We start from the raw sequence: 12,888 nt of genomic DNA, 5'->3' as shown, positions 1-12,888 counted from the left end.
TGCTGTCACACCCAAATCAGCAAAACGCTTAATCATGGATATTTTTAAGTCCCATTAAAGTGAATGGGAGTTAAGCACGTGATGAAAGATAAGCTTTTAGTGGTTAGCTGAATCAAGGCTTTAGGTCATAATGGCACATCTATTTTTGCAACTTGCTGTAAATCAGCGTTGCTGGAGTGCCAGTATTGGCTCTCTGTTGTGGGCCAGAGAAGCCTAGATCATCCTGGGCCAGATCAAGGCCATATGGGGCTGCCTGGTGAGGGGAGGAAGTGACTCTACAGGCTGCCATTCCTCTTCCCCCAACTGGGAGAATGGCAGCTCAGGGAAACCCTTGCCTGGAGGCCCTGGAAGAGTTAATTTTGGTCTGGGGGAATCCCTGAAACTCAGTCCTCTCTCTCCACCATTGCAAGGGAAGCAAGAGGGTTTTTTTTCTGCCTTTCAGTCAGCGTTCATGTCAGTGAGGGTTTTTGGCCACTGCCAAACTGAAGGCTTTTGTTCTTTACCTATTTCAGCCTGTTTTACATCTTTATTTGGATAAATAAGTATATGATGAAAGGTGTCTCAATTCACCATGAAAGAGTATGCACTGAGCTTACTCTGGACAAATGAAACTGTTTCTCTGGCAACTGTGGCAAACAAAGCAGAATATTTTAAAGGAGGAATGGATATAGTTTGTCTGTTTTTCACAGAAGCTAGGGGATGAGTGGTGCAGAAAGTTGCACTTAGTGATAGACCTTTTAAAAGGGTGGCATTATTTGGAGCTGGAAAAATCTGTTTTAATGTGAAGCACCAAAGAAAGTATACATTGTTGCTATCATCATTAGAGTTTACTAAATAAGGGATTGCTCTGGAAAAGGAGTTGAGTAATTGGTTTAGCACAGTGTTTTTGTGTCTTACATTTTTGGGAGGGAAATATTGAAGAATCAACTGAGTTAGACCTGGTTCCCTTGTACACTTTGAGATGTCAGCTACTTTGCTGGGAATTCGTTTATGTAAAGTTCCTGAAAGCCGGGGTGATCCATTTTTGATAATGGTTTATCACCGTGAGTCTCTCTTTCTTTATCTAGCAGCTCAGTAGTTGAATCTTTAAATACGTATAATAAAGTCAGTCAAAAATTTGGATGTTGTAGGGATGTAGTAAGAGCCTGTTAGCTGGGGCACTGGATTAGAAGGGTAGAACTGTGTTTTGTTGTCAGTGCTGTCATTCACTTACGGTGTGACCCTGGGTAAGGTAACTCCTTTCCTTTCTTGTTTAGACTGACATCTCTGGAGTACTGTTTGTGCAGTACTGAGCATAATGGAACACTGAACCTGGTTGAGGTGTGTGTTACTTTAATATAAGTAATAGTAACAATAGCAGTCATGGCAGTGTTTATAGACTTGAAATACCCTGCAATAAAAGTATGCAGTTGTCTTGTTTTCCACATATTATTTATTAGTTTATAGATCTTCACACTGTAAACCTTGCTTTTTCTTTGTAATGTGTATTTGTTTTGTACGTGTCTGAAATCTTGTAACAATTTAATTTTACTATTGCCACTTCTAGAAATAAAAAGTATTTAAAATGTTGGCTTACTCTTATTTTGGTAATACCAGGACTGTATGTAGATATACATTTGGTATAGTAAAATCAAATATTAGATTTCCTGTGAGGGGAATGCTTCTTATAAACTATGTGTGATACAGTTTTATGTGACTGCAGAGAGAGATGTGTAATTAAATTGCACAGCTCAAAAATTTGTAGTGAAAGTCTCTTGGAGTCTGTGGTGTTGCACAGGGAGTGATTGTGATGTTCTTTTTTAAAGGGACATAGTCAACTTGAAAATTGCAGTTCTAAAATTTACTGCACCTGTGTCTGTTACAGGGAACCCTCTAAGATGATAGTAGCTGAAGGAAGATAGTAAGGAAATAAATACATAAAAATAAATTTCTATTTCAGTTTATATACTTTGGTCCAAATCCTCCACTGCTGTAAATGAGCATAGCTCCATTGAAGTTAATGCCATCAGAGGAGCTGATGCTTAGTTTCACAGTTGGTTGGTCCTCATTTTCACTTTCTTTCCCATGCACTGCTGTAGGGATGACTGAGGTGGAACTTGCATACGTGCCCAGATCAGGATGTTCCACTACTGATAAAAACCGTTTGGAGTGAAACTGGCATCTGTTCTTGAGGTGCTGGTGATCAACTTTATAATAATATGGGTGCATCATCAGGGACTTACCAGCCTGGGATATGATCTGTGGCCTTTACTAAAGCGTCTTAAACCCCTTTGGTATATTTTCCTGTGCTGTGGTCTCATATGTTAGATTCTCCATTTGTAAATCTCATTGTAGATTGTTGCCACTTTTCTTCTTGCTCCTAAATTTGTGGGTCCTGGTAGCCTTATACTAGAAATCATTCAGTGTCTTGGTGTCTGCCTCTAATCATCTGATATGGATACAGCTCCACAAGCTTGAACTTGCACCTTTGCCGGCACTATAGACATACTGCCAGAAGCAGCTACACTCTTAAAGAGACATGGCCAACTTTTCTAACTGATAAGTTGTAGGGTGATGTCTTCTTTGAGAGTGATATTATTGGAAAGCCAGAAAAGAAGTAGATGGAAAGGAAAGGATGGAAACTTTCTAAAATTAGAAAAGTTGACCGTCTCTTTAAGAGTGTAGCTGCTTCTGAGAGTATGTCTCTAGTCATGCAGAAGTGCAAGTTCAAGCTCATGGAGATGCGTCCATTCCAGCTCAGACTGCTGAAGACAGAAGTGTAACCATGGTGTCACAAGCAGTGGGAGGAGACAGCCTCCCCAAGTACGATCCCATCCAATACACTAGGCTCATAGCAATGCAGTTAGCCCCTCCCGATACTCATGCTAATTTGGTTAGTAGTAGTAGGCATCCTTCGATCCTGAGGGATCATGGGTTTGGGCCCCAGTTGGACTGATTCGAGCAGCTTCTTCTGTGGCTGAGTGGCAGTCCTTTCCGCACTGTGAGCAGCAGTAGGCAGATGTCCCTCTGGTATCACAGGCATGGATCTTCCTGAGGGCTCTCCTATCTTCAGCTTCCTTCACCAAGGTAGTTTCATACATAGCAAGAGCTTCCTTCATTCCCTGTTTCCAGGCATGCCTGTCTGAGGCGAGCGAATGCCAGGTGTTCACACTGACAGAGAGAGCGCTGAGGTCATGCTTGCACGTGTCTTTGTAGCGCAGTTTAGGTCGCCCTTTCGGCCTCTTTCCAGACACCAGTTCGCTGAAGAGGAGGTCCTTTGGTATTCGGCCATCCGTCACGCGTGAGACATGGCCCAGCCAGCACGTACACCTCTGTTTGAGAAGGGTGAACATGGAGGTGGTGCCTGCTCTCTCAAGCATTGTGCTATGGGGGACCTTGTCCTGCCATGAGATATCGAGTATGCGCCTAAGGCAGCGTATATGGAATGTGTTGAGCCGCTGCTCTTGTTTTGAGCGCAAAGTCCATGTTTCACTGGCGTACAACAGTGTGCTGAAAACACAGGCTGTGTAGACCTGCACCTTGGTGTGTACAGTGAGCTTATTGTTAGCCCATACTCTCTTCGTCAGCCTGGAGAACGTTGTGGCGGCTTTTCCAATGCGCTTGTTGATCTCGCTATCCAGTGACAAGTTGTCCGAAATCGTTGAGCCTAGGTACAAGAACTCATGGACAACTTCCAGTTCGTAGTCTAGTAAGTTGATAGATGGCCCGTTACCCACATTTTGGCCCATCACCTGGGTCTTCTTTAAGCTGATTGTGAGGCCAAATTCCATACATGCATCCGCAAAGTGAGTTATGAGTGACTGCAGTTCCTGCTGAGTGTGAGCAGCAATAGCTGCGTTGTCAGCAAAAAGGAGCTCCCTTAGACTCTTCGTAAGCACCCTCGTCTTCGCTCTAAGCCTCGACAGTTTGAAGAGGTTGCCGTCCGTTCTCGTGCTGACAGAGATGCCCTCTGTAGCAGTTCCGAAGGCATATTTGAGCAAAACTGCAAAGAAGATGCCGAACAGTGTTGGAAGCAGCACACACCCCTGCTTCACTCCGCTGAGAATCTCAAAGGGTTCGGATGTGGATCTGTCGTATATGACGGTCCCATTCATGCCTTCATGGAATGCCCTAATAATGCTGAGCAGAGTTGGGGGACAGCCGATCTTAGCCAGAATTGCGAACAGACCTTTTCTGCTGACAAGGTCAAATGCGTTGGTTAGGTTGATGAAGGCAATATACAGAGGTTTGTTCTGCTCCCTGCACTTTTCTTGTAGTTGCCTAACAGAGAAAACTATGTCTATGGTGGACCTTTCAGCTCTGAACCCACACTGAGACTCAGGGTAGACTCTCTCTGCAAGAACATTGAGCCTCTTCAGAACAACACGTGCAAATAGCTTCCCCACGGTACTGAGAAGGGAGATGCCGCGATAGTTGTTACAATTGCTTTTGTCACCCTTGTTCTTGTAGACAGTAACGATGTTAGCATCCCTCATATCTTGCGGTACGCTGCCTTCTCTCCAGCATTGGCAAAGTATTCCTTGCAGCTCTGAAACTAGGGTACTGTTGGCGCATTTGAGGATTTCTGAGGGAATACCGTCTTCCCTTGGGCTTTTCCAGAAGAGAGTGCTTTTAGCGTGTCACTGAGTTCCTCCAAGGTGGACTCAGCATAGAGTTCAGTCATGGTGGGCAGAGGCTCGATGGTATTCAGGGCTCTCTCTGTAACTACGGTCTCTTTGGCATACAACTGTGAGTAGTGTTCCACCCAGTGTTACATCTGCTTGGTTCTGTCCTTCAAGACCTTGCCTGCAGCCGACTTAAGTGGGGCAGTCTTTCTTTGTGATGGACCGATGGCCTTCTTGATCCCATTGTACATTCCTCGCATGTTACCAGTGTCTGTGGCCTGCTGAATCTTGGAGCAGAGTTGGAGCCAGTAATCGTTGGCATGCTGCCGAGCAACCTGCTGCACTTGACTCCGAGCAGACCGGAGCGCCTGCAGGCTCACCTCACTGGGAGAGGACCTGTATGCAGCCAGTGCCTGTCTCTTCTTCTCAATCAGGGGTGTTAGCACTTCAGTGTGGGCTTCAAACCAATCAGCAGACTTGACTGTCTTCTTCCCAAAGGTAGATATCGCAGTATTATAGATAGTGTCCCGTAGTTGTTCCCATCTCATGCTGATATCAGTGTCGTCTGGGTGGGGCAAGGCCTCTTCAAGTGCTTGGACAAACTCACATACTTTTGAAGGGTCACGAGTCTTGCCAGTGTCAATGCGTGGCCTCCCTTCCTTTTTGGAGCGAAAGAATGTTCGCGGCTGGATGTGCACCTTACTACACACAAGCAAGTGGTCAGTGTCACAGTCTGTGCTGTGGTAGCTCCGTGTCACCCTGACATTACCTAAACGGCTGCGTTTGGTGAGGACAAGGTCAAGCTGGTGCCAATGTTTCGATCTTGGGTGTCGCCACGAAACTTTGTGCTGGGGTTTGACATTGAAGAAGGTATTGGTTATGCAGAGGTCATGTTGGGAGCAGAGTTCAAGGAGGCGCTGTCCGTTTTCATTCATCTTCCCTGTTCCAAACTGTCCCAGACAGGATCGCCAGCTGTGGTGGTCACTGCCAACTCTGGCGTTGAAGTCGCCAAGGATGAATAGCGGCTCATGGGAAGATACCTCACTGATGCCAATGCTAAGTTCATCATAGAACTTGTCCTTAACTTCCTGGGCAGAAGTTAAAGTAAGCGCATAGACGCTAAAGATGTTGACCATGCCCACTGGTGTTTGAAGCTGGATTTTCAGCATTCTGTCAGTTCCCACATTTGGTGGTATGACTGAGCCAACTAGGCTGTTTCTGATTGTGAAGCCAACTCTGTGTTCCCTGGCCTCTTCCAGAGGCTTCCCATGCCAGAAAAAGGAAAAGTCCTTCTCCCTGAGACATCCAGAGGACGATAGCCTTGTTTCCTGGAGGGCCATGATGTCCATCTGCAGTCTTCTCAGCTCATTGTTAATGATTGCTGTCTTCCAGGGGTTACTAATGCTCTCTAGGTCTTCCGTAAGGCCCGGAGTCACGGTCCTTACATTCCATGTGCCCAGCCTGAAGGCTGGATTATTTTTGTTGCTTGTTTGCTTTGCCTGGTGTAAGGTTAACGATCCACCTGTCAGTGATTCCCTAAGCCCCACATACCCAGTGGAGCAAGTGGACCGTGGCGAGGCAGCACCTAATTGGCTGGGGGCTGCCCAACTTGAGGCGGGCGGTAGCTGCCCAGTGAGATTGGAAGACCTCTCCCACTGTCGGAAGCAACCCCTGGTGCCTCACTCTACGCCAATTGAGTGCAGTGGCTTCATACCGGTAACTGCTGCTTCCTGTGTTGTGTCACTGCTCAGAAAGTGATGCCGGAGTGTCCCCTCCAGGGTGCAAGCCTGAGCAAGTAAGTTTGAAGAACCAGCTGATGCCTGGTTCTCCACACCACTGATGTAATCCAAGGGAAAGGCAAAAGCCAGTACAGCTTGGCACCAATGTCATCGCAGGAGCTGCCAGAGTGAGATTGAGCACAACCTCAAACTGCCTTAGGGGCTCCATCTCCGGATTTTTCCTCGGGGTTTACTCCCGAAGCCTTTCCCATGACTAGGTATTGCTGCAAGATAGTGGAGGTTTTTAATCAGAGTTTCCTTCTCCTAGGTGGGCGGCCTACCCAGGCTGATGAGCCCCATCTGCCCGAAGCAACTGGTTTTAAGGCGCCAGTCACCCGCCTTCATCCCTTCTCCTGTCAGTGCAAACGGTTTCACCGGGCTTAGAAACTAAGCCACACGTGAAGGCCAGGAGCTGGACTTCAGTTGTCAGAGTCTATTGGAGATGCACGCCATGGGAGCATTTTATAGATAGTGGGAGCTTATCCCTACTACCACCCTCGCCTATGACAACCTTTGAAACCTAATTTGGTTATACTTCAAGCTAACATGCTAAAAATACATCAGAGCTAGCCTAGGTGTGTCATCTCCTGGAATTTACACCATCACTTTGAAGCGTAAAAGTACCTTGATTAAACCAGTGGAGCATGAGTTTATTTTGGTTAAGTGTACAGAATTTGTGATTCTTATCTGAACCTCTGTAGTGTATACAGTCACATTGAAAGTCGCTTGCAAATGGGCTCATTCTCTTCTTACCTTCTGCACTTTCAGATTAGCTGTAAACGTGGGCAAAGGTTCAGGGTGCAGCCTATGATAAGCTTCCTGCTACAAGATAAAATGAAAATATTCCATTTTATCCCTCCCTCCTCTTCCAGCTAGCTCATAGTTTTATCTCTCAGTCTTTTGTAGTTCTTTTCTTTTCTTCTCCACTCTTTTCAGTTACCTGGCTTTTTTTTTTTTCTTCTTCTTCTCCTTCCTCCTTGATGTTGGTTTTTGCCCTTTTTGGGCCTTTCTAATAAAAGAAAACAGTAGAGGCTGTTCAGTTTATTTTTTTGTTTTTTTTGTTTTTTTTTAAAGCTCATGCAGAATTTTTTGGCCCACAGCTACTTTCACTGAGACTTAAACTGCAGCTATTTGATGCACTTGATTTTTCATTTACATTTAGGCTATGTCTACACAGGCAGCCTCTGTGGGCAGATGTCACTGTCAGCAGAGTTACCCTGGCAAAACATCTGCCGACAGAGGGCATGTACATGGTAACACAGACCTGTCGACAGAGCGAGCTCCTTAACTCCAGAAGTTCGGCTCGCATGGAGGGCAAGCCCTTCCAGGAGCGCCAGCTCTGTATGCTCTTAAAGGGCCCTCCTGCTGCCCCCACCCCACCCCGCCCACAGTCATTGCATGTGGCGAGCCTTGCAGAGCCTTGCAGGCACAGCCAAGCCCTTGCAAGGACCCCAATCTCTGGTGGGACAGCCTGTTCCTGCCACCCCAGCAGCATTTCAAGGCAGTCCCCCAGCTCTCCCTGGAGTTCAGGAGTTGAGGCTAACTGCTGCTGCCTCTGCCCCCTGTCCTCATCGGAGCATTCCATTGCCTCTGGGAGGATGACAACCCCAAGGAGAAGCCTGCAGATGACAGCCCTGTTGGGCAGTATCCCAGCAGCCTTCCCCCCTCTCGGGGGTCCTGACAGGTCTGGTGGAACCACACCAGCTCTGATTGTTGCGACCATCTGGAGGTGGGGCAGTGGGGCGACCACCAGTGGGTCTGCAACTTCTGAATGAGAAAGGCCACCTTCCTGAAGCTGTGCAACCAGCTCACCCCTGCCCTGCACAGACAGGACATGAGCATGCGGCCTGCCTTCACCCTCAAGAAGCAGGTGGCCATTGCTTTGTGGAAGCTGGCAACCCGTGATAGCTACTGCTCTGTGGGCCACCAATTTGGGGTCAAGAAGTCCACCATTGGGGCTGTGTTGATGCAGGTGAGACACCCTCAGGCTTCACGGGGGGGAGGAGGGACGAGGGAAGATGGGATGGAGGAGAGCGGGATGGTGGGGAGGGGGTCAGGAGCACTGAGGATAGGGGGTCAGGAGGAAGAGGAGGGTGTATGGTGGGGGGAGGGGCTGTGGAGCTCACCGGGGCCCAGGGTGCCATACCTCCAGTGACTCATGGCTGTGTCCAGTCTCCTCTCCCCAAAGGTGGTGCATGCCAACAATGACATCCTGCTCCAGAGGCTCGTCTGCATCGCAGACGTGGATGCCCTGGTAGCTGGCCATAACCAACCTGGGCTTCCCCAGTTGCTTTGGGGTGCTGGATGGGACCCACATTCCCATCTGGGGCCTGGAATACAGCGCTGGCTACTTCATAAATTGAAAGAGGTACCACTTTGGTCATGCAGGCCGTGGTGCACCATGAGGACAGTTCCTCGACATCTACCTCTGGTTGTTGGGCCAGATGCATGGCCCAGGATGGTCAGCGGCTGCCTGGAACTTGTTTTCTTGTTCCAGGGAGTGGTTGGCAGGGTGTGCCTCCAACCACGTGCAGCAAGGCTGGAGCCACGCCTCGAGCTTCCTGCCTGGGGCTGCTGTGGCCTCTAAATGCGGCAGGAGACAGAGACGATAGAATTAAGCCTCTGGGGGGAAGGGTGTCTCCCACAGAGGACTTCTCTGTAGACAAAACGGGCCCCACGTGTCTACACAGTGGTTTTGCTGAAGAATACTGTTGAGGGTGGTGGTGTGCCTGATCACAGCGTGGCATAATGCTGTCAGCTGAACAGCTGGGTTTTGTCAACAAACTCTCAACACAGTGCTTTAACTGTGAGGTGCTCTGTGAGTTTTGTTGACAGAAGGCTGGTTCTGCTGGCAGAAGCTGCCTGTGTAGACCCAACCTTACTGTATATCCAAAGTACAGTTTACCATTTTCTGTGGTATGGTGCGTTTTGAATGTGCAAGATTTGGTGCAATAATTAGGTGAAAACTCTGGCATAATCAGCTACTGTAATTTAATGAAGGGGGTGAGTTTTTTTTCTTAAGGTGAAAAATAATGTCTAAGCACTGCAGACTTCGGGCTTCTGTTTAGTTCAGGTCTGACTTTGCTGAAAATACAAACTTGAATCAACTGTGACTGTTTTTTAAACCTGGTGAATCAGCTAAATATATTTGTGGATACATGGATATAGCATAGGTACGTCTGTGCAGGGGGGTTGACAGAACTGCCGGGCTGCTAGGCAATGTGTCGGGGGTAGCGGGGAACTCCATATTTCTAGAAGGGGAGGGGACTGGTCTCAGCTAGTCCTTAGCATCACCAGGACCTCCCCCTTCCCTTCCCCCAAGCGCTTACCATGTCCAGACTACATCTCCTGGGGCTATTTAATGGGACCTTGGGTCTCTGGCTGCTGCCACTGCTGGAGTAGGAGCTGGAGCATCCAGGAGCCCTTTTGAATCACTGGGCCTTTGGGGCACTTGTTCCCTCCCCTGTCCATGCTGTGTTTATATAAACATCTTTTTCTGGCTAGTGAATCACATTTTATTCAGCTCTGGAAAAAGTGGTGTCTTTGTAACGGCACCTCTGTATAAATTTCCCTTCAGTGTTCACAAAGGTTGATGGTGGTTTCATTCTCTTTAAATTAGGATTTTTTCCCCCTCTTACATTTACAGTAACTTGTTCTCTGTCCCTTGCTGGTGGTATTTTTTTTCCTCCAATCAGTTATATTAAAGCTGTAATCTTTGGGAGCGGATTGTGGTGACATCTAACATTTGTTTTATTTGTACTTCAGACTGAGGTCAAGCAAACAAACAAAGCAATCATTATGTTTTAGCATTCTTTTTTAATGAGTTCATTATAAGCCTCTCAGAGTGCATTACAGGATCAGTTGTGAAGGGGCTGGGGGGTGAAACGGAACTCTTAGTAGCTGTCTTTTGAAGCAGTGCAATTTATAGGAAATAATAGACAAAAAGGATATTTAAGGGCTTTGGTGGGAAATCAATGGCACAACGTTGTTGATGGAAAAAAATTTTTGGCAGAACTGTTGTTGTGACTGTTCCTGTGGCTTAGAAAGGAATTTCCTACAGACTGGACTAACCATTAAAAATGTCTCTACTTTTAGGAGTTCAAGACGTTCAGTGGAGTCTTCCCAGTGAACATGTCGTCTGTGACAATGGAAGCCCCTTGTCTGGACAAGAGAGGAAGTTTCTTTAAGGTAAAAGGAAGATTTGATTTATTTCAATAATTAGGAACCAACATGTGGTTTGAAAAGTAAGACAGTTATAGTCTCACTACCAGCTGGAGCAAAACGTGGTGATACTACAAAGCTATGATGAGAGAATGAGCCTTAGCAAAGTTAAAAGTTTATCCTGTCTTCCAGCAGTTTAGGATTTTGTAATTGAACAGACCAATACAAATGCAAAGCACGTGGCTTTATGTGAAACTGGTGCTGCAGAAATGTCAAAGAGCCATTGACATGTAGGGAGCTTTATTTGTAAATTGTAAGCATCTTACTGTGTCTTTCATGATTACAGGAGTTTTGAGGTCTGATTTAAAATCCAGCCCTTGCATTTGTGTGTTTTTACTGTGTAAAACGATACATTCTGTGTAACTATTTCTTGTGGCTTTCCTTGTAGGTGCTTCTGACTATATATATTACAATTATATATTTTTTTTCATTCTAACTTCTGATTTTGCTTTGTTCATAGGTTTTTCTAAAATAATTTCTCCCTTTGCTTGAATCTTTCTGTGCTCAGGTTCAATCTATACATTATTTTATGAAAACTTGAAGAACTCTTCAATGATTTTTTGTGTTACATGAGCATGAGAACATTTTTTTTTCTACTTTAAACAGATACTTACATCTAATTTTAAAATGTACTGATAAACTCAAATGACTGAACTTTGTAAAATTCTGGATTTTTTATGTGGCTAGTTCTCATTGAGGAATAGCTGTGTCAATTCTCAGAACGTATGTTAAAATACCGAGTTAAGTGACCTGCAAAATGCGTTTCATGCACTTACTGTTAAATAATGTACTAGATTTTAAGCTACATGTTCACCTGAAATACAATGGAATAACAAAAAACACAATTGTGCAACACCACAGTTCTGTAATCAACGTGTTCTCCTGTGCTTCTGAAATATATATTTTCAAATAAAAATTAAGAAATCAAATGCAACAACCATTTTCCACATGACCTTTAAGACAGCATATTTCAATAGAGCAGTCACAAAACTGGAACAGTTAAAGGTTTCATCGCAACATTGATTTACTCCCATTATTCACAGAGATAGAACAAGTTCCAATGCAGGAAGTTGAAGTCAGAAAAACTCACACTAGAAGTAAGGTTGAAATTTTTCACAGTGTGAATAGTGAACCATTGGAACAATTTGCCAAGGGTTGTGGTGGACTCTCCATCACTGGCAATTTTAAAATCAGGATTGGATTATTTCTAAAATTGATGCTGCACTCCAAATGGGAAGTAATGCATGGATTTATGGCCTCTGTATTATACACAGGGCATAATTGTACCTTCTGGCATTGGGATCTATGAGTATTTTTGGTTACTACTGTAGTTGGTATGTTAAATTATAATAGCCAGAGAATGTCCCAAATTAGTTAACATACTGTTACTCCAACAATTCATTGCTGGATTACTTTTCATTGTATACTTCATTTTATGTAAGAAATCCCTTTTCTATCCTGAAGATGAGGACATAATGAAAGGTTTTACAGGAAGGTTTTTGCATGCAGACATAAAAACAATTAGTTTGTGATTTGGAAAATAAGTGATTGAGAGAGAGAGTGTGTATGTTTTCAATGATACTTGCCATTTAAGGTGTTGTTTTCCTGTACATCACAAAGAAAACAGTGAGAGAATGCACAGTGAGGAACACTGCAGGAACACTTCCTTCTTAAATGTAAGAATTTGCTGTGATCTTCCTGCCTGTCTTAGAGTCAGATCTTCTAAGGCATTTAGGTGCCTACAGTTGTAAGTAAGCACCTTGTGAGATTTTCTAAAGCATTTAAGAATGCTAGGCATCTAATTTCCACTTAGGCTTTTTTGAAAATCCCACTCAGCACCTATTTATATCTCTAGGTGACTAAATGCCTTTGAAAATCTGTAACAGAGAGGTAGCTATGTTATTTTGTATCCTAACAAAACAAAATTTTTGCTTGAAAATCTGGACCTTAATCCCTTAAATTGCTTAGACCTGTTTACTGGGTGAAACAGCTATTAAAAATTCCACCATGACACATTGGGATTACTGGGAGAAAATGCTAATAGCTTCACATAGGATCCTGACTAATACTCCCTGATTCTTAGGATACTGTTTTAAGCTGTCATAGTGGCATACAGATATTGATATCCTATGTTTTAATACCAAGAGCCAATGAATTCCCTCCATTCCATCCTGCAACCTAGAACTAAAGTATAAGAATTGCATGAAATGGGCCAGCAGGATATTTGCAGAAAAGTGAAAAGAGAATCAACAGCCTGGCACACCCCTTCTAAGCATTGACCTCCT

General features: G+C 45.0%; 1 protein-coding gene across 4 annotated transcripts in view; it reads left to right on the top strand.

Moving 5' to 3' along the window:
* The window catches only part of RIN2 (Ras and Rab interactor 2), a 139,138-nt gene that overhangs the window by 53,592 nt on the left and 72,658 nt on the right, over nt 1-12,888 (top strand). For all 4 annotated transcript variants that reach the window (XM_074989301.1, XM_074989305.1, XM_074989302.1 and 1 more), the window contains one exon: nt 10,478-10,570. In XM_074989301.1, coding sequence (XP_074845402.1) covers nt 10,514-10,570 — 57 coding nt within the window. In that variant the 5' untranslated portion in view covers nt 10,478-10,513. The remainder of the gene's footprint in view (nt 1-10,477; nt 10,571-12,888) is intronic.

Source organism: Carettochelys insculpta, chromosome 3, assembly GCF_033958435.1.
Source record: "Carettochelys insculpta isolate YL-2023 chromosome 3, ASM3395843v1, whole genome shotgun sequence".
Lineage (NCBI taxonomy): Eukaryota > Metazoa > Chordata > Testudines > Carettochelyidae > Carettochelys > Carettochelys insculpta.
Note: the sequence above shows the minus strand (reverse complement) of the source record. Positions and strands in the feature narration are given on the sequence as shown.